Source organism: Halictus rubicundus, chromosome 16 (genome assembly GCF_050948215.1).
Source record: "Halictus rubicundus isolate RS-2024b chromosome 16, iyHalRubi1_principal, whole genome shotgun sequence".
In the NCBI taxonomy this organism is placed as follows: Eukaryota; Metazoa; Arthropoda; class Insecta; order Hymenoptera; family Halictidae; genus Halictus; species Halictus rubicundus.
In genome coordinates, this window is record NC_135164.1 from 1,838,035 (window position 1) to 1,860,152 (window position 22,118).

Consider the following 22,118-nt stretch of genomic DNA (forward strand, 5'->3'; position numbering starts at 1 on the left):
GAATGGGAATGGGAAGGCCGATCAGCCCCTTAACTGCGGAAATCGTCCATAGACGTCAGAACGCTCGCGGTCGTTTCCACATTTGGCTCGCTGCGAAGATAGAGCGAACGTTGCTCCCATCTTCGGGTTTATCTTCGTACCTCGCATTTTCCTGCGGGCTCCCAACACCTGACCAACCTGAATTTCTTCTCTGTTCGTCTCTCTCCAACGTTCATTATTTTCGGAAATAACAGAAATTCATTACTAGGCAGCAGATTTTATGCAGAAAATTTTCAACAGTTACATTGAAGGAATCTACGAATATGAATGTACTTGTCGTTGTAATCGTTCGGAGTAGTAAATCAATTTTATTCGAATATTAACAGGAGGGTTGAACAAACCCGGACAGCCAAGAGTAAGTTAGCGATCTATTATTTTAGAGCTCGCGAGAGGAGCAGACGGAGACCTGCGGTTCGCCGAGAGCATGTACGAGTATGTTTATCCGGTATTTGCATAATTTCCGGCGAGCACGGCTAATTGTTAATTCAATTAACGGCTTCGTGTTTTCGTCTTTATCGCGCCTTCTCTGGCGAATCTCGAAATCGTACGCCGCTTTTCCAGCCACTATCCCCGCGTCTTGCGCTCGAACTAACTTCGTGTTTCTCTATTCTCTGCCGTGTCTCGCTCGCACAGTCGTCGGACAACTCGGCTCACGGCTAAGGGTGGGGGGCAATTGTCTAATTGGCCCACCTGCCGAACTTCCAAACGCTTGTTCGCACCCACACCTCACTCACACACACACACAGAGAGAGAGAGAGAGAGAGAGAGACACATACATACGCACGCATACAGTCAACGTTTGCACCTCGCCGCGAATCGGGTCACAGACCTGGCGACACTATCGACGTCGCGTTTTTCGAGCAACACTCCCGTTCGATTCCGCATTAACTGTCGGAAAATGAGCGGTTCCCGTTGCCGCACAATTACCGATGCCAATTAGCATTCAGACTTTTTTTTTCCTGCATGTTTTAATCATATTTTTCAGGCCGCTTCCTCCTCGATTTGAAACAGAACGAACTTTGAAGACGGAACGAGTAGTTTATCAAATTAATTTGTAAAATATATTCGCCATTTGTTCGAACGTGTCCATCGTAAAATACTAGCGAGGAAAGAGAAATTTGAAATTTGTAACATACCTTTTTAGATGCGTGCTTATGATAATGGTGAGGGTGCAGCATACAAACGTAACGATCAATTGCCATGCAGACAAGAATAACGGCACTTTGTTGAGTCAAGGCTCCTCTAAGGAGTGCCTGCAACAAAACAATTAACAAATACCACGTGAGAAATCAGAAAAAGAAAAATAGAAAGTTTAAGTGAATTCAATCTTCTCGATTTTATGAGGCGTTTCGCTGCTAAAAGTTTCTTGCTTGGAAGGTTAAGCGTCGAAAGCGACCGACGCTGCAGGTCATTTTCCACGTTGTCCGCGAGTGGCTGTTTTATCTTCAGTATCGAAACTGCTATGAAAGGGAGTAACGTGGTCGGGAATAGAGCATCCTGCTCTCCTCGGGAGGAGTGAAGTGGCCAGTCCGAAATGAAACGCGGTTTCCGCCAAAGGCGACAACATGATTTTCGATAAATCCGTGTCGCTCGTATATTAGAAATAGCGACCGCGAAAAAAGAAGTGCGAGCTAAGAAAGGTTCGAGGATAGTATACGTTTAAGATGGTCGCCATGGTAACCGTTGGCGTATAGCCAGGAAAAAGCCCTGATAATCTAGAGAGGCCAGGATCGACCTGACCTCGTTTCAAACGATCCTTGAGACAGTCACGAAAGACTTTAACCGAGGATTTTCGACGCAAACGAACTTACTGTATCATGTTACGAGGTAATTTATAATTCTCGAACCTCCCGCCGGCCATTTTGACGGCCAGCGAAACTGACAGTAATCGTCCAAGTCGAGACAAGACAATCTACCTCTGTTAACGCGATAAATTGTTCAAAAGCGACAACAATTTTTATCCACGATTCAGCAAAGTTTCAGAATTAATATGACGCGACAACTTCGTCTTTATTACGAAGTTATTTTTTTACGTACAGCCACTAAAAAACTTATTAACAGGCTCCCGGTAGGTGAACACTATGACGTCAAAATATTCACTATTACGATTCAGTTTTCTCAAATATGAATTCATTCGTTTTATTAAACAGTCGAGCCTCGAATCGAGTAAAAATTGGATTACGGTTTATTAAATCTCTCTGACGAGGATTTTCGCAAAAACATTGCAAATATGTGCTTCGGAGAACTAGATGCTGCACAGAGCTTCCGGTATATTTCCAATTATTATTCTGTGCTCTGGAATATGAAACACGAATGACCAAAGACACATTTCGAAATTGATGGAAACCTCGTTCGCGAATTATTTGCTTTTAATCAAGATTGAAAAATTGGTTTCGTGCATGGATTTTTCGAATGGCGAAGAATCATTGCAATCCTCGCGTATCTCCAATTCTTATATTTCTAGTAAAGTATTAGAATAAGATAATTAACACAGTTTCGTCGAAAATAGAAATATGAGACAAAGCGCGTAATTCTGGTCCGCAAAAGGGTTAATGAAAAATGCACGGGAGCATTTTTCGTTTAATATCCGCGCGAAACTTCTCTTGATATTCGCGCCTATGGTGTGGATAGTCCTGCGTGGTTGTCGCGGAGGCAGATTCATTGTCATTAGCAGAGACGGCTCGTCAGTTCGGCTTAAGCAGAGATCGAACGACTCCCGCGAGAATCACTCATTACAAAATCGAGTATACGGCCGCGGTGCATTCTACCGTATCCCAGGCTGTTATCAACAACACCTCCAAATACATACAACTCACGGTATTAACTATTAAGTCTACCGGAAAGTTCTGGCCACAGTCGATAGCACCGGGTATTAAAGCTTCGCGCACACCGTATTGTGCAAGACAGGTGCAGTCGGACGAAAAAGAATTTATTACGCTGATTTGTGTAATGGCTTTACTTTCTCGAGCGTTGTAAAAACGAGCGAAAAATAACAGTATCGATCTACAGCGACTTTCGTTCATACATTTTTCACTGGGATATATCCAGTGTGGAAATACGACGTTTATGCGTTTATTTATTTGCTTAAATAATTTTTTTTTGTGATATTCATTTCGTTTCAGCATTCAAAATTTATGCACACATGCGTCAGTGCGCAATTTAAAATTTCATGTATAAACATGGATCTTCTGTTAATATTTATGTACGATCATTTTGAATAATACATTCGGGAAAACGAATATCACAGACAAATAATCGATTCTGTATTATTAGGTTGGCAAGAAATTAATTTCGGTATTTTTAGGTGAAATAAAATCCAATTTTTTTATCAAAGCAATGAACTTTAATCAATAAAATATTTTCCATCTTGTTCTATGATCTTTTGCCATCTTTCTGGTAGCTTCATTACTCCGCGCTCATAAAACTTCTGATCCTTTTCGGTGAAAAACTGATCCAAGTGCGATTTCAGACCATCATAATTAGTGAAAGTTTTACCATTCAAAGAGTTTTGTAAACTTCGGAATAAATGATAATCTGGTGGTGGAATGTCAGGGCTATATGGTGGATGTGACATCACTTCCCAACCAAGCTCCAATAACTTTTCACATGTTACCAAAGATGTGTGTGGCCTAGCGTTGTCATGGTGGAACACGATTCCTTTGCGATTTGCCAATTCTGGCCGTTTTTCTTTGATTGCTATGTCCAGTTTTGATAGTTGTCGATAATAAACATCTGAATTGATGGTTTGGTTCCTTGGGAGCAGCTCAACATACACAATACCTTTGTAATCCCACCAAATTGACAACATGATCTTCTTTTGGTGCAATTCAGCTTTCGGTGTGGTTTGGGCTGATTCATCACGCTTCGACCATGATCGTTTTCGAGTTGTGTTATTGCAAACAACCCATTTCTCATCACCAGTGACGATTCGCTTCAGAAAAGGGTGGATTTCATTTCGTTTGAGATGCATATCGCATACGTTGATGCGTTGCGTTAAATGAATTTCTTTCAATTCGTGTGGAACCCAAATATCGAGCTTCTTAACGATTCCGAGACTTTTTGAACGATATTCTATAGTTGTATGCGAGACATTTAACCTGTCTGCAATCTCTCGGACAGTTATATGACGATCCGATTCAATAATGGCTTTCATTTGGTCATCATCAACTTCAGATGGTCGACCAGAACGTTGGTCGTCTTTAAGTGAGAAATTTCCAGAACGGAATTTTTTAAACCAATTCTGGCACGTGCGTTCTGTTAAGCAATCCACACCATAAACTTCACATATATCTTTGTAAGCCTCGGCAGCTTTTTTACCTCTACGGAAATAAAAAAGCAATATGTGCCTATAATGTTCGTTTTTGCACTCCATGTTCAAATTGACACAGAACTAACAATTTTAATCAAAATTACGTGTAATTTGCTTCAAAAGTAACCTAAAAGATGCCGTTATGAAATGTCAGAAGAAAAACAAACGCAACGTTAACAGAAATCAATCAAACAAAACATAAAGCCATCTATTAGTGAGAACCGAAATTACTTTCTTGACAACCTAATATTTTAAAAGGTAAATATGCAGGCGTATGATGGAAATGCGTAACATGCGTATCTCTTCTTTTCATTTATGAAGGAAATAAGGGTCGCGCTCGAATGAGATACTCTGTATAATAAATAAGGAATGTTCGAGATCTTACCTGAATTTGGCAGACGACTTCCCCATAGGGCCAGCATCCGTAAACAGCTGGCAGGAAACCGAACGGGGTAACCAGGAGTCCAATGGCCAAGTCATTACTTGCCAGACTTGTCAGCAAATATCTCGGCTGCAATAAAGGCGAAGAGAACCTGTTGATCATTTACATAACATTGGTGGCATGCTATTTGTCTTGCAACACGAATTTTGGAATCGGACGTCCTGAATAAACGCTCATAAATGCTCTCATAGCTCGATAAGTAAGCAGTCACAGACAGCCTCGGCCAGACGCTCAGTTAATTTGTCATCTTTCACCCTTCTTGTGACTGCCAAAGTATTTCAATCACACAATTTCACGAATTAACCCTTTGCACTCGGCGCTATCTTAATTCTAAAACAAAATTTTGTAATGTAATAAATATTTTATAATATTTTTTGTAATTTCTTTGAGATAGTGCCACAACAATTTTTAATGGCGCTTCAGAGTCGCCGCTCGAGTGCAAAGGGTTAAATTGTAAAAGCCTGTTGGGACGCAACGCAATGCGAGACCCACGAAAGTGTCTCTCGAATTTGACACCGAGTCCCAATCACTTCGACCACCCGACTAGAGGCAATAAATTAGCCTAACAGTCGAAGGCTGTTGAGCCCCAAGCGACGGGACTCGTCCCAGATTTTCTGCGAGTTTCCGGCACCAGAACATTAACAATTTAAGACAGCGTCTGGACAACCTCTAAACACTCACCCCCAATTTTCTCCCACTACTATTGACCACCTCCACCACCAATTTCACACCCCTTAAAAACCCATCTCTGCGTGCGAGCAGGGAGTCTTCAGTTTGTCCTCAATCAGTCCTCAGCTAGTCCGCATTTACACCACATCTTTGTACAGTTGTTGTCATTAAATTCAGAGTTATTGTTACCAACAAGTTCTACAATTCATTCTACCGCTCAAAACACCTGACCCTTTAAAAAGAACTACCTAGCACGGTTTTAATTAACCAAGCAGGAGTGATAGATGTGAGAAAAGTCGACTTAACTGATCTTTTCCATCTACGCACGTACAAAGCCTACGATATCAATTTATATTTTTCACCGTTCCGCCGAACACCCAGACGTGCAAAATGTCACAGTCGTCTTATCATTTCGTCAGGCATTGTATTATAAATAATACAGCCTCGCGTAAAAGTGTACGGCCTTTGATAAAGCAGTGAGAAACAGCGGCAAATTGACGAGAAAAACGAGCGAGGAGCTTTAAAAGTGCGAAAGGGGTGCGGGGTGCGAGAAGCAAATATAATAAAATGAAATAGCTGACGAAGAAAACGAAAGGAAAAGACCGCGCGCAGGAAACCTCGGGGAAAGTGGTAAAGCCATAAAGAGTGAAAGTACAGGGGTTGCTGAGGGCTTGGTCGATAAACGTACACCGAAGTTTTCGAGGCTCACACGAGATCTTCGGGGAAAAGAAGGATGAAAAGTGGGGGGAGGTATTATGGAGAAAGTTACGGGAAGTCACGGGGTGAAAGAAAAAACCGGGAGAAACGCGGAGAAACAACGAGGACATCGCTGATAGGGGTTAGAGGATGCTCGATCGCCAAATGTTTGCCTTGGGGAAAGTAAAGGAAGAGTGGAATCGAAAATTCGATCATGAGGGCGACGAAGACGTGTCTTGCGCAGTGACTATCGTCCCGTAATTGCTATGACGAGCCACAAATAATTTCCCTCCCTCAAATTACAAATTCCAATGACGCATTCAGCACCTCATCGACCAATAAATGGCAGTTGTTAGCCTAGATTAATTTTTAGACCTGTTACCCGCACTAGTACCAGCACAGTTTAGAAATTTAGAGCTCCGGCAAATCTGTCTAATTTCTTTTCCGCGGTTTTTCGCCTACAAATGCAACGCATAAATTTTCGGATACACCGTAATCTATGGCACGCTCAACAAGTCGGTTGAGCTGCTGTAAATAAACGCACGTAATGACTATTTAAGTGGAACAGCGTCGGATTAGTCAGACAGAACAAATAGCTGGGGCTGCTGCACCTATCGCGTGCTTAACACGCTCATGTTTTCTTTATCCGTGGTGACACGATCCGCTCAGTGGACTGCAACCCTGTTTGTATAGGGTGTTTTACCAGATTTCAGATAGTCTGGAATGTTGACTCGACGGTAGACAATGTGAACTCTATATTTACCGTGGTTAATCCAGCATGGCGAATATAATCGACTAAATTGGATCATTTACTCTCAATCAAATTGTTCCGAGAGAAAATTACATTTTTACTAACTCAATAAATAAATAAATTTGTTTCTTCAATTGGAATTATTATGGACTTGGTAATATTATTTTAAACGTTAGTTGTTTCTTGATGGTTAGTGCTTGTTTTATGGATAGTTTGGTTCCTATTGCGATGTAGTCACAACGTGCGCACGTGTATTAATAGATATTCGTAGACGGGACAGACCCGTCATACGAGTGTGCCACTTTTCAGGATAAAATTGTGTTTTGGAAATGACATTCACCGCCTGTACTTGAAATCCCGTCCAGTGGGTTTTGATATGTGCTCGTCGATTTTCATGAGTGGACAGGTTTAATATCGTACAACCTGACGCATGTGCTTTTTCGTTAATTGCTAATGGTGGAGTCTTAAATGATCCGAAATGGATAACAATGCACAACACTACACGTTGATACGTTGAACGTTCTAACAGTTTTCTATCTCACAAAACCGCTCCGAATTCTTTGGGCACTTAGGGGTTGTTTTCTGCTAGGACATTTTTCCCCTAAATCAGAGGTTTCCAGCCTCTTGCAAGTATCAATCCCTTGCAGTGCTCTTCACAGATCCTATTTCATCGGCTCCGGGCAATCGGGTAACAGTTCAAAGACCTCGAGAAAAACCCGTAAAAGTTCAACGACCCCTAACCGACGTACACAGGTTCATCGATCTACGTTGAGAACCCCTGATCTACCTCAACCATTCAGAACGCTGTGCAAAGCCGCAGGGTGGTCATAGTTTCGATTACATCCGTAAATATGCATCGTGCATGGTAAATCTAGCGACCGTCCTCCAACGATGGACGGATCCTAACCGATCTGCCACATGCATACTCATAGATTGATAGATTGTTGCGTATCTGGTATACCTAACTCGATCCGAAAGCTTCTTTCGGTTGTTTACAACTCTGAAACGATACTTATTCCACCGCAAACTGTCTCAAATAACAATCACAAATGAATTGTTGGTTTGCGATTGAAATTGCTGCTGTTGCAAAATCAAATAATCGCCGGTGTACAATGCGTCAAGAGAAACGTTTGTGACTAACCTGTGCATGGATGTATTTGCTGTATCGTCGGCTGTTAATGACGCAGATCACCAACAGGTTCGCGCAAAGGATGCCGAGGCTCAGCGAAAGAATTAACGTCGCTCGGAGCAATTCGCCTAATCCCGGTGCGGTCCAAGCTGCCTCGGACGTATCCCTCCGCCAGCAGCTGCTGTTGCTCAGCGCAGGTGCGAGCATGATCGTCTGCCTGTGCTCCATTTTCCCTTTGGCTGTCGTTTCTAATATTCAAAATTACTTTCGATCTCCAAGCCCAGACGAGACGCTGCTGTCTCGTGCGAGGCTGGTCTGGCGCATCTGTTCCTCGATAGATTTTCATCCCTGCTATACCATCGGTCTTGCGAGGCTCGCTTTTCCGTAATTTGATACGATCGCGACGATCCTCTTCATTGTCGCAAAAAAAAAAAAACGAAGCGGCGAGAGGCTGCGCTTTCTCTTATATCACTTTATGCGAAAAACGCTCAAGGAGTCTCCGTTTCCGCGCGATCCGCTTGCCGATTTTCGCTGTGATGCTGCCCGGTTGACTGGCACATGACGTCAAGGCACGACTTGTTATGTTTCAGTGGAGATATCTGCAACCCAAAGAATCGTTGTTTTGTACAAAAATATTGTCCGGTAAGGACGTAGCTATCGTCTATACTACGATCGAAATTATCTTTCAACGAAACGGCGCCATGTTCACAGGAAATATATTTTTCAATTCCTTTTCTCGTTACATACGCTTCGTTCGGGCGTGGAACGAACGTGTTATTAAACTGCGACATCAAACGTATTAAATTGTCGAATTTTTTCACGGAACTCATTTCGAAATTCATAAAATTACACCTGCTATGAAACGGCGTCAAATTACAAGGTAAGGCGAGTTATTATAATGGATCTACAAAGTGCTCTGCAACTGCTGCTGCAACAAGGAATTAAATGAGCTCCATGTTCAACAGCTACAACTGCATGCGTCGCACGAATATAGTACATGCTTGGAGTATATTTATTGCAAATATCATTTCCAAGCACGCTGCAGACGCCAGAGTTTCTGTTATCATGCTATCGTTTTCCAGAACATGTTTTATAATTGGAATATAAAAAGTACAAAGGCGGCTGTAAGTACAAATCATTGATTTTTCAGTATACGCAAGGAAGTAGAATTGGTCGGCCATGATCAGACAGTTCCCATCTACTGTTCGATTTTGTCGAGAAACTCGATTTTCTCGAGAACGAAGCGTCAAACATGAATTTAAATGTTGTTGCATTGTTTTTGAACAATTATTTGTTCATTGTTTCAAAATTATTAAAAGGAAGAACACAGTTTGCTTGAACTTCTGTTCTTTGCGATCGACTTGGAAAATTTTTATTTCGAACAAAGATCCAATTAGAAGTCAGTCGAATAATTACAATGACGGACACTTGACTTGTTTGAACAACTTTTCCGGGTATTGTGCTTTTGGGAATGTCGGGGAGATGAATTTACAATGTTGAATCGTTTCGAAAGAAGTTGTAAAAATTGAGAATTCCGAACCGGTTACAATACTCAGTATACCCGGACGAAGAAAAATCGATGGCGAGGGTTGAATAACGAGGACGTACATACGTAGTTAACGAGCGGGAACGAATCTTGGCGGTCGTAGGTTTCGTTATAATTAAAAGGGGGCCGTTCTTCCGCGACTCGCCTCCGGACATTCATTTTGTTTCATTTCACTTTTCTAAAATTTTCTTTTCAGCCCCGCGATAATGCTTTTAGAAACATTTTAAAAGCGTCGGAGAAAAGAGGGATGAGAGGGAGCCTCTTTCTTCGATGATTTACATATTTTGTCCACTTTTCTCTTATTCCATCGTTAATACACGCATATAATTTATTCATGGAATAAACCGGTTATCGCTTTTCAAACGTTAATTCCCTTGTTATGCGAAAAAGAACGTGTAATATATTTTTGCTCAATGGACCGAAGATATTAAAACCAACAGAGACTCTTCTGCCGGGGCAGCAGCATTAACTCTCCTATTGTGTTCACCTGATTGCATTTGTATCCGGCTTCTATGTAATTATAGTCGAAGCGAAAGGTTAATTGGAAAATTCATTAATCTGTAATTGCGTCGCGACGCATGGGAAAAATTTGTATAAAATTTGTTTGGAAGCTTATGTCGAGCGATTAATGGAGAATTTAATGTCAAAGGAAAACCGTGCGAGAATTTATGTTATTCTGTTGGTATAATGCGTATCAACCAAAATTGATGCACATTTCATTTAACCAGACAATTATTATTTCAGTAAACAAAGTTACCTAAAATCTGCTTGCACAACTAGATTCCAAATTAAAAAATGACCTTGCAATCTGCTTTTGTCTAGCTCCGATAAATTCTCAGAAATTCTACAATAATATTTGTTTCCCTCTCCGAACCTCAATGGTTGTTTTCCTAAAAGAAGTACGTCCTAAATATTTTTAAGAGACCCAGTTTCTGTCAAAGTTTCATTAGGTCACTTGGCTGCTATGTTCGTTCGCAAACGGCGAAACCTCTAAAAGGTAAAGGTTAAAGAAGGATACACTTACTTAGCCTCTACTTTCGTGCTCCGTTGTAAGATGAATTTTTTAACAGCTACTCGGAAGGTCTAATCCAAGTGCACCTGAGCACCCGGAGACTCTGTTATGCATACTTCCACGAGGTTGACAATTTTTCCACACAATCAAGGTGGCTGCGGAGCAGCTTGGAATGCGATTCACGGTTTCTTATCGCGTACGAAACGCCGAGGGTGGAGGAAAGTCACGGCGGGTCTTCCCTCCAATGACCCAAAAGGGTGAGTTCGGTCGTTGACGCGCGGCTACCGTTTCCCCCACCCCTCGCGTCTCAGGAAGCGTGGGTGCGTGTGCACTCGCCACCGAAAATCGACGATCGATCGGGAATAAGAACAAATTTCCACTTATGCTACATAATCAGGTTCTTCTTTGGACATCCCCATCGGCACTGGCGAGGACATTTTTTCAAAGACGGTGCGCGTCAAAGATCCCCAGTAAAAATGTCCATCGAAAGATTACAAAGATTCATCGAAAAGCTTCAGCAAAGATTGAGCAAACAGTATTTCGAAGTGTTTGGGAGCCTGTACGTGTTCCCATAGACGGACAGACGCCCCTATGGCCCTGTCTTCCGGACCAAGGTCGTCTTTGACGGCAGAGGAGTCGATCAACCGCAACTCACACGGCAGGTGTAAGCACCTTGACCCACGATGTGGGGCTACCCGCTAACCAGCAGGATGGTCTAACCTCATCAATCAGTGGCAGAGCAGTGCAGGGCGAATCAGATACCCTCATCCTACGGTGCTTGAAAACGACGGAGACTAGGCAGCCACCACTCGAGGTGCTCGCCCACTTTACCCAGCAGCTACCAGCCGTGCTACCATTTAGGCTACCATTTAGATTTCCCCATCGTCAGGTCCGCCGGCCACACTTCCAGTTAAGTTATCTTTAATTCTTGGCTCCGATAGATCGGCTCAAGTACTTCGGACTCGCCGACCTATAGCACTGCGAGCGTATGCCTTGCGAGATGTATCGCAGTAATGGGGCGGAAAGTTCGATTAGGTCGTTTGTCCTGCACTTATGCAAAATCGGAGGCGGATGAAATACTGGTTCCCAAGCGATAAACAGTAAATAATCTATTTTGTCTCTAGTTTCAAACGGAGAAATAATGTTCAATCTATTTTATTTTCTAGTTCCCAAGTGGTAATAGTCTATTATAATTCTGGCATTGCTTTGTTTTAATCTAGCAGTTCTCACATGATAAATCATTTTTCCGGTAAAGTTCTCGGGTAAAATATAGGAAATTATTGAAGGGAACAAGATCGTTAAAAGTCATACGAGAAGAGTTTGAAAGTAGGCAAGGGAATAATGTGAAGTCGCGGTTCACATGTGAATGGAAAGAAAGAAGCGGGTGGAAACCAGACGAGGATTTGCTTAAAATGATTTGACTGCGTGAGAAACTTGCATAACAGGGGAACAACTCTCGAACATCTCGCGAACTGCAGAAGTTAAGTCGTAATGGAACTCGCCTAGGCGAGCTACGTTTCCTTTTTTTTTCATATATATATAAATCCGCAAAACTGCATCTGCTTTCGCCTAAGAATTTTTTTCCACGGGTGAAAGTAGAACACGCGATGAGATAATGGCTTAAAATGCACCTCCTCTCCTCCTTTAGGAGGATGTTCTTCCCCGTCAAAGTGTTCGAGCATCGGACCAAGGAGACGGCTTATAAAATCAGGTCAGAAATAATAGTTGCCGATGAAATAGCAATCGAATGCCTTCTTATTCGCCATTCGCAGACCCGTGCATTTTCACGCGGCTGTTGGTACACCGGGAGAAAGACTTTGTAATAACAATTACCCAAGACAACGTAATTTATTTTTATCTTATCGGTCTCCGGGGAATCTTTCCATCTAAATTTTAATTTTGTGCATCTTGAAATTTGCATTTACACAGCACTCTTCGCCGGAAATAAAACCTTTTCGTATTCTCCGGACACTGTGTTTAGCAAATATGTTTAACTCGTGCAACAATAATCGTACAATGCGGTGCTGTCCAATGTTCGCACTCCATTGAAATTGTGATCTGGGTCATCGTATATTATTTTTCGAAAAAGTCAGACGCAAATCGCTGCACGATATTACACCTGTCCGCTAGGTAAAATGTACGAGCGCATATTAATACTTGCTCTACCGAGGGAATGCATTTTTCGGTACATAAATTTGTCATCATATATCAGCTACACGCACTGTAATTCTCAGCATTCGCAAGTGTCAGTGCTGCACACAAAGGATTGTCTAGTATGCTTCGCAAATGTTCCATATCACGCGGAACAGAAGACAACGGATTTATGAAAACGAACGGTTCGTCGGATTTTTGGTATCTGCTAATCTTGTTTTTTCGTGTGAATACTGGAAAAATCATAATTTTTTCCAGTCATCGCCTCTGCATTCGGGTGAAGTGAAAAATATTGTGTGCAAATTAATTCATAGTCGGATCGGGGCATCGCTGTGCTCTTGTTTTCCGCTGCAGTATGCGAAAATTCGAGCCATAGACACCCGAACGCCCTGAATACGGTACTCTATGCCCGCATCAATTTGAATTGATAACATAATTATAGAGAGCAGTGGGCATTACTGTGCCAATACGATCATTGGATGGTGGTTCGCTTCTACCTTGTTATCCTTCACGTATTGCCAACTAGCTCGGTATTATAGTCGCGGCGGTGATACAATTATAGTGGGCTCGCCAAGTGTGATCATGGTGACAGAATGCTGTATGAACCGCACCACCGACTGTCTTGTCTACCCAGAAACTCTTCTTGTGAAATATTTTATTTCGAAGATTTTTCTCAACAATTTTATCCTCTGGATAGTAACGTGACAACTAACGTGGTAAGAAACTATAATCTCGTTTATAATAAATGTGTACTCGAGTCCTAGAAACAGGCACAACACTTTAGGACAAGTTTGCACGGTGTACTCAGGAGTGGCAAATCTGAAACACGCTCGCGAATCAAACTTAATTTCACCAACCTGTGTACGTACATACAACCGCTTCCCTGCACCAGGCTCAGCTAGCCTAACTCCCTTCATAACAGGATCACCTATACACCGAGCCACCAGAACTAGTTCGGCCGCTTTGATCATAGTTTTTGTTTTGGTTGGTCAGCAAGTTTTTTGCCCGATGGTGACCAACCAACCATTAATTTGATCTGTCCAGTTTTACGTGCGGCGGTTCGACCAAGTAATGAAAACTGTAGTTACACTATTTCAAATGCTACACGATCATAGTCTTTTTCACTTTGAACCGTGTGCGCTTCTTCGCAAAGTGAAACAGCACTGTTCGTAAAATTCCTTGCAGGTGTGGACAATCGAACAAAGTAGAAAGAAGGTAGAAAATATTGAATAAAGAAAAGTGGAATGAGAAGAAATATCCGGGCGGAGATGTTGAGAATGCTGGCAAGGATGCTCCTGTTAAACAATGTTTTTATCTGACAGAAGTTTTATCGAAAAGTTTTCGGAAGCGCGGTTCAAGAGTGCTTCATGTTTTCGGAAAGGTTCGGAACCACTGGTTCAGATAATCTCTGGAATCGTATTTCTCTCGCGTTCTCCGCGGCAAAACATAAACTGCACCAGAATTGCACACTGTTCCACACACCTGGGTTCTGTACATTTAAATTAAAAACTTTGCGAAAATATTTGAATCGGCAAGACCGCTGAAACTTCCGCGGTATAAGATCATAGCAGCGAGCGGGCGAAGAATTCTTAACCCTTTACAGTTATACAATTTTAAAAAGTGCCTCCTGTAAAGTATAACAAAAAAACACTAAACAGTGAATTCAATCGAAATCTTTACAATTGAAATTGGGGCCGGTTTAGTTGGGCATAATAATTGGATCGGTAGTCAAGGCTTCCTTAAATTATTATTTCATTAAAAAATTGACGAACAACCGAGCACGAATAAATGTCTATTTTCCGAGGACATTAAGACGAGCGAAAAGGCTATGCCGATCGATGATACGTTTTTGAACGGTACTAGATAAGGTTGCACTATCCTCCCCAAAGTATACTACAATAAATGGACGAGGTTGAGCACAAAAGGCACAAAGAAAACGATTTTTTGACGTCGGGACGACGCTCTATCTTTTCGCATGTGTGGGTCAAGACGGAGTGAAACTATTTACACGCGTCGCACGCGTACATAAGCAACTTCTTTGTCCTCGTCATCGTCTGTAGCACATATTCGTGAGCTGAATCTTCACATTCTAAACATTCGATCCCCTTTGCCGATTTAAAGAGCAAATGGTCAGTGAAAATGCAGTCGGCAACGTCAACGTTTTACTCTACAAAAAATCCTCCCTTTTCGCACATTCGTGAAAATATTTTACGGAAATTAAATCGTTTTCAAGGGTACAATACACTTGAAACTGCAACTGTGAGAGAGTTGACAATTATGACGAATAGAATAATGTAAAAGTAGAACAACTGTCGCTGAAGTTGCGGAAACTTCGAATTCGTTTATTCGTTTCAAATACAGAATCGAAAGATTAATCTTATTCGGCGGCCCTTTGGCAATTTGGTACAATGGCACAATATGTACCACGTGACAATTCGGAGGCAGTCACTTTAATCGGTACTCGTTTCGTTGATCTGGCATTGACCTCATCAGCAGTCTCGAGTCAGCAATCGATGTCGAAGGTTCCTCTTGCATAAATACATCCCCCTCCGTACACCGGAGTTCATAGTTTTCAATTTCGGTGTACAATAGAACCTTTATTATCGTAACTGGTGGGGAAACGACAGTGTTCGGACTACAGAATTTTCAGATAATGGCTTCTCCTGTCCCCAGACTTCGTAAATTTTCGCGAACCAGTAACAAACTTCATCGTCCGCAAAACAAAATAAACTTTGTACTGAATTAAAATACGCGTTTCGAGGCATAACAAAGTGAAATTCATTTTGTACTTAATTTCGTGCCCAATTTTTAATCTGCGAAATTGAAATACGCGTTCCGACGTAGCGGGGTGTCGGTATCTGATTTTTTAATGACATTTTACTTTTGTTTTTACATTTACAAAACGTGTGGACCACTTTTGAACAATCTCGGTGCTTGTTCACGGACTCGCGGCCCATAAATATGAGGAAACAATTGCGTCGTGTGCGTTAATTGCCCTGTACGTTATTTATCTGAGCAGATCTGGGAATACAAAGGGCATTCATCCCCTTTACCCGAAATCCCAAAGGGCGGATATTAATATGCTCTCGTGGATTTCAACGGTTAAGCCGGTTTACCATCATATCAATGCTTATTGCACGTAAGAATTCGCGGTGAGCAACACTCTCCGCAGAAACAATTAAAATTTCTTTCTCGATCGAATGTTGACACCTTTTAAAATTTTAAATGAAAATTTCAAAGAAATTTCTAGGATTTCTAGTAGCAGAGTAGATTTTATTATATCTTCGGTAAAATGAAAAATTTGGAACACTGACGTGTCTGTGTACAAGATTCCTATACTACTTCGATTATTCGTACCCATTCTTCGAAGCACACAGGACCTTTTTTGCCAGGGTATTCGGTATATTTACATCGTTCCTCGAAAGAGGAGACCAGACGCACACCATTATTGGTCATAATGGCTGTTCGCCCTGCCACAATCGCTCAAGACTGATGACATGTGGGCACACGGATTGGGGTGGACAGCTATTCTGTCTGTCGCTGTGTCTCGGCTCTCTTCTTTCGAAACACGAGCCATCACAACCGCTCGATTTCTTTTGTCGAGACAAACTTCATAGAAAGCGTGTACCGAAATTGTTAGGGGCTCAAAGAAGTATCGGCCATTTATTACGAGTCGTCCGAAGGAAACAAACCATAAAAGTTCATTTTCATTTATAAGAGGAGATCCCTGAGTGAAATTGATCTCTGATATGAAATTGTCTTTTAGATTTTTTGCTTCGAATTACATCCCAGAGTCTTAACATCCACCGGAAGCCAACTAATAAACTTTTCAATTTATTATTTAAAAAAAAAATGATTGAGCTTCTTTTATGAACAGTCAAGTTAAAAAACCTTAACAAGAAGGTAAAGTTTTAAGTAACCGATTGACATCGTCTCGAAGTCAGTTATTATTTATCGCAACCGTGGACATTCGTGCGAATCGCGTCGGCGTTAGCCGAGTGCACGTGCACTCGACAAAGGCTCAGATTCGACTTTCTTAAAAATGAAAGCTCAACCGAAAAAATACTTATTTATTTCGCGTACCGAATCACCGTAAGGCGTGTCCCGAGGCGCTGTAGCTCAATTTAATAAGCATATCCAGAAATTTAGTTTCAGGTTTTAATTATAAGTTACGCGGGAGTTGGCACGTAAACTTCTGCACCGTAAAAGGAGAACTTATTTCCACTGTATTAAATCGAAAGGGTATCTGTGTTCAGTGGAAAGTAAAAACTGGTTTATAGCATTCCATTAGGAATAAGTTGAATATATGCCGCGCGTTGGAGTTTATGGCTCTTCCCCGGCCGATTTCAGATTGTTTCGAACGTTCACGCTTGTTTCATCGAATATCGAATAAAATTCTTTCCGGGACATTCAACGTACAGTTCTTGCGCAAAAGTCAACACAGCCTGATTAATGATAGACTTGTTTCATAGCATTCCTGCATTCTTGATTATTGCTTCAAGAATAATATCGTTAATCATCTTAATATAATCTCAATATTGAGACGACATGTAACGAGAAAATTATTCCGTCGGGTGACCATTTCAAATAGCGTCAATTATAGTACACGCTCGTCGCTGATAAAATTATAAAAAGGCCGCGCTTATAACTCTCGGTACTACTTAAAAGCAAATCCAAAACTCCCCGTGAATATTTAACCGAGGAATTATCATTTTTAGAGCAACTTCAACCGATTATTCCAATCAGATAGACCGCCGTTGTTGCACAATACATAGGATTAACCAACGCGGTTGCCAATGATCCGAAGTTAATGCCACCTTTATACATAAACAATATTGCAAACGTCGATCGCGTATTCGAAATCTTCGCGCGACTCGACGTTGCAACACGCGAGGGGTTGATAAAAGAGAAATCGAATCCGGTGAAAACGAAAACAAAAATACCACACATAGATCAAGCACAAGTACATACCTGTAACCTAGACAGTGGAGTTCTCGCGAGGCGCCAGCGAAATCATCAGCCGCGCGAGGAGCCTCATCGCTGACTGGTGGTAGCCGACAACGGTTTCCGATGAAAAAAAAAAGGAAAAAAAGAAAAAAAAAACACGAGAAAAAAAAGTCGGCTAAACGACGCGTCGCGATATTAAATTCAACATTGATTCAATATGAATCGACAGGAGAGCAGCGAGCAAGCAGCCTCGGCACAAAAACTCGCCTCCCTAGCTAATCGTCCGAGTCCTTGTCCCTCCGAAAGAATTGGTTAACTGTCACCACTGGCCACGAACGGTGGGGTGTAAAACACAAACGTCGAGGCGAATTATCAAATGGAGCGAGAATCGTTAATCGAATACGTCGCGAGGGTGGAAACCGATTCGTTTTCACTTTGCCGAGAGACACAACTGTTCCGAGAGAGCGACTCTACCTCTCGGATATTCACGATGCACCCGTGCTGTCTCTCTCTCTCCCTCCCTCTGTCTCTCTCTCTCTCTAGCTCTCTCCCTCTCTCTCTGCCCGGAAACCCCTAAACGAATTGGCAAGGGTAGAAACAAGAAGAAGAAGAAGAGGAGAAGAAGAGTATTGTAGAAGGGGTAAAAATCGGACGCGACGACGCGGAGGCTGACGACGCACTGACTAGCTGCTCCCGACAGTCGAACACTCGAGAGAGAGAGCATTCCCCCACTGCACTGACACGTCCCGTTGTGCCAAAACCCACCCTCCCGCGCAATCCTCCTCGATTACACTCTACACCCCTCGTCCTCGGCCTTTGCTGATCGGAACCGAGTGATCTACTTCACCCAGCATCGAAAATCGCACAATGACATACATACATACCGTGCGTTTGTGCACACCGAGTCGAAACTATTTCTTATTTCATCCAGGAACCCCTCCAACTACCGAGGGGTAGTCTCACAACATCCCCGATACCCTGTGCCCACCGTGTCATATTTTTTGAAATTTTTCTTACCGGTAAAATTCCGACAATTCTAAAGAAATTGATTATTGTTTTCTATTTCTATCAAGTTCTATTGATTCCCCATAAGTTTCCGGGCTAATTAATATTCTACCAACCTGCCTATATGTGTATCTAAAACGTGTAATGGGTAGTTAACCCGTTAGGTACTTACTATAAAACACGCTGCAATGGAAATACAGTGAATTAAATTGTAGAACATGCGACACATGCAATGAATGCAATATATGTGCAATACATATAATACATGCAACGGACAACGCACAACATGCAGATATAAACTATATAATTATACATAAAATCTATGAACCTCATGATTTTTATTCAGTGAAGTCCTATTCGTTGTTATGGATTTACTGTCCTTTTTGCTAGGAATAAATATATTATCTGAAACAGAAACTTATACTTGTATTGGCACTAGTGTTAGTATTGTATTATTCATGTTACAGACCAAGAGGAATATGTGCGACTTGATTCTAAATATTATTGTTTAAGAACCGATGCAGTTCCACCAGCCATTGTCAATCGCCACACATATTGAAATATGAAACAATTTCAACGTGCCCGTTGCTCTCATCCTCCCGAGTAGCACCTGGGCACCCGGAAGGACTCGAGCAACGAACACGGATTCAATTTCCTGCAAATCCTAGCTGAAAAGAGTCGTTAGTTTGTCGGAATAATATTCCTTATACATGAAAAATGACGGGGCTTTCAATCAACGATTGAACGATTTTTATAAAGATTTGTTATGCATATTTGAAAAATTAATGGAACACCCTACGGCGACCCGTCCGTCAGAGCGACGTTCTGAAATGTTTGTTACGGAGATTATTATTTTGTAAATTTACTTGTAAAATTGTATTTGGATCGCGTTTTTGTAAGAAGCGTTTGAAAATTGACCTGAAGTGATCCATTGATATCAAATTATTCATCTCCGAGCTACCGGTTAGGATCTACCGATTTCTTTATATGATCTCACATTTTCCAATGATCCAAAAGTGATGTGTCAGAAGGTGAAACCATCCAGCTTTCACTTTAGCACCCAACAGTTAAACAATTTTAACACAAAAATATTATTTTTATTGTAGTGCAAATGATTCTTACCGCTCTTTTCATAAGACATTATGCAAATTCCGGCAAAATTGCGTACAGCGCCATTTCACGTAGTGGCAAAACACTCAAACTGTTCGCCAAACGATATGGACAGTCGATAACCGCTAAAATTTCGTTCTTGTCGATAACATCTGGCTAACAGTTTCAGCGTTCTGCCGCTACGAGGAAATGGCGCTGATTGGAGATTTTGGCGGCAGTGGTAGGTGGCGCCATCTGGCGGAGAGACTTAGAAACTAATTGGCTAACAGTTTCAGCGATTTACTGCTACGGGGTAATGGCACAGACGAGGTATAGGAGTAGACCAATCACCATATGGGGTTTCGTCTCTCACATGTAAACAACTGGTTTTCTTACGCCCTCTACGCTGACGAACGATAAATGTTGGAACTAGATCCACAAAAATGATCAAATCTGGTCAAATACACATGATTGACGAGTTATGTACATATCTGATGTTATGACTATAGGTTCAAATTATATTTTTTTATTTGATGTCATTATGTTATATATCTACAATTATCTTTATCAATACAATATTAATAAATATAGATACTACGTTTCCAAATTATAGAAATACAATTTTCATAAACCTTGAACGTAAATAACAATTCTCCATACGTATAATTATTATTCGCATTTCTACAATTTTTTAACACTATTAATACGCAACCATTTTGAATATATTTTGTAACTGAACTTGAAAAAGAAATTAAATTGAAATTTACTATATATTTTCATGTATATTTCATTTAAAAAACATAAACTTTAGCTTTAAAGAATCATCCAAAATATCAATTAATATTAGTTGTAAAATTCGAAAGAGTTAAGAATTAATAAATCAATAATTATGTAGTTGATCTTTTTTGCAAGATGTCAATCTATTTCACTACTGACTGAGAACGTAGTTGCATTATTTTCTTTCACGTTTGTAGTGAGAAAATAAACGACGAAGGCAACAGTACGTCTCCTTACGTTGCTTCTACTACGCACGCGCTACACACAAGCGTACCTCTATTCTGTCCGTGTGAGATGCTAGCTCGACTGTTCGACGCGTTCCGCCGAATTCACGTTACCGAAGTTTCGAGCGCCTGAGCCGCAGTCGATTCCCGGTTCGGCGAGGCGCACATTTTGCTACAACTTTTAAACTAAAAAAGATATCAATGCGAAATTTGGACTAGAAATCTTTTTTAAAGATCGGGTTTAATGGCGTATACTAAAATATGTTCTATATTTTTTACATAATTTTTTTTTTGTTGATTTTTAAGACTAATCCGGATAAGAGTGTCAAAAGCAGAGTTGGGCATTATTTCGATAAAAAATTATTTAAATAACGATTCGAATAAAAGATACTCTATCTTTATTCGTTATTCGAAGGTTCGAATAAGAAAAGTATCTTTATTCGACGAGTATCGGATAAATAATTTTATTCGACGAGAATTTATCCGACGAATAAAGATAATTTTTTCATCTTTTATCTGTATCTTTTATTCGAAAGCTTCGAATAAATCTTCGAATAACTTTTGCCGAGCGCCGAGCTTCAAAGACCCAGCGACGACAGACGACATACATTGTAAGCGGATGGAGAATCGCGCACGTATAAAAGTTTAAACTTTTAGATTTTTCAATATATTCTCATGAAATTGTGACGAGCGAATGGAGGGGATTTTCCTGATGAAAATGAGGTCAAATTCGAGTGCAATCGAACAAGTTTCACTGATACGTAATGTTACGATAAAAATTACAATCTCATTAAAGACAGTCCAAATGATGTCGTGTTTGGACTCATTTTGATCGGGACAAGCTCTACAACTCATTCGTCTTAACAATATTGTTCTGATTAAAAACATAAAAGCATAAATTGCCAATAATGCACGATTCTCCATCCGCTTACATTGTATGCCGTTTGGCAGTCGCTGGGTCTTCGACGTTCGGCGCTCGTCGGTCCTCGTCGGCCTTCGTCGCCGTTTATTCGTCGAGCTGGCAAAAGTTATCCGAAGATTTATTCGAAGCCTTCGAATGCTAAAAAAATGCTAAATACAGTCCAATTTGTACCGTGTTTAGTGTCATTTTAATCAGAAGAATGCCACGAATTAGTTGGCGCAAGTCCCATAAAAAAATCATGAAAAACAATGAAGTTTTGCAATTGGATTGGTAGTTGTTTCACACCGATATCTCGGGACTCTACGAGCTCGGAACTTCAAACACCAGCGACCGACCAACGGCCTACAATGTAAGCAGATGGAGAATCGTGCATTATTGGCAATTTATGCTTTTATGTTTTTAATCAGAAT

At 41.1% G+C, this 22,118-nt stretch overlaps 1 protein-coding gene across 1 annotated transcript in view; it reads right to left on the minus strand.

The window, feature by feature from the left end:
* The window catches only part of LOC143362094 (trace amine-associated receptor 8c), a 42,041-nt gene extending 23,596 nt beyond the window's left edge, over positions 1 to 18,445 (minus strand). The window contains exons 1-4 of the mRNA XM_076801935.1: positions 17,716 to 18,445; positions 8,048 to 8,634; positions 4,734 to 4,859; positions 1,176 to 1,292 (exon numbers count right to left, since the gene is read on the minus strand). Coding sequence (XP_076658050.1) covers positions 1,176 to 1,292; positions 4,734 to 4,859; positions 8,048 to 8,263 — 459 coding nt within the window. The 5' untranslated portion in view covers positions 8,264 to 8,634; positions 17,716 to 18,445. The remainder of the gene's footprint in view (positions 1 to 1,175; positions 1,293 to 4,733; positions 4,860 to 8,047; positions 8,635 to 17,715) is intronic.
* Positions 18,446 to 22,118: the final 3,673 nt, after the last annotated feature.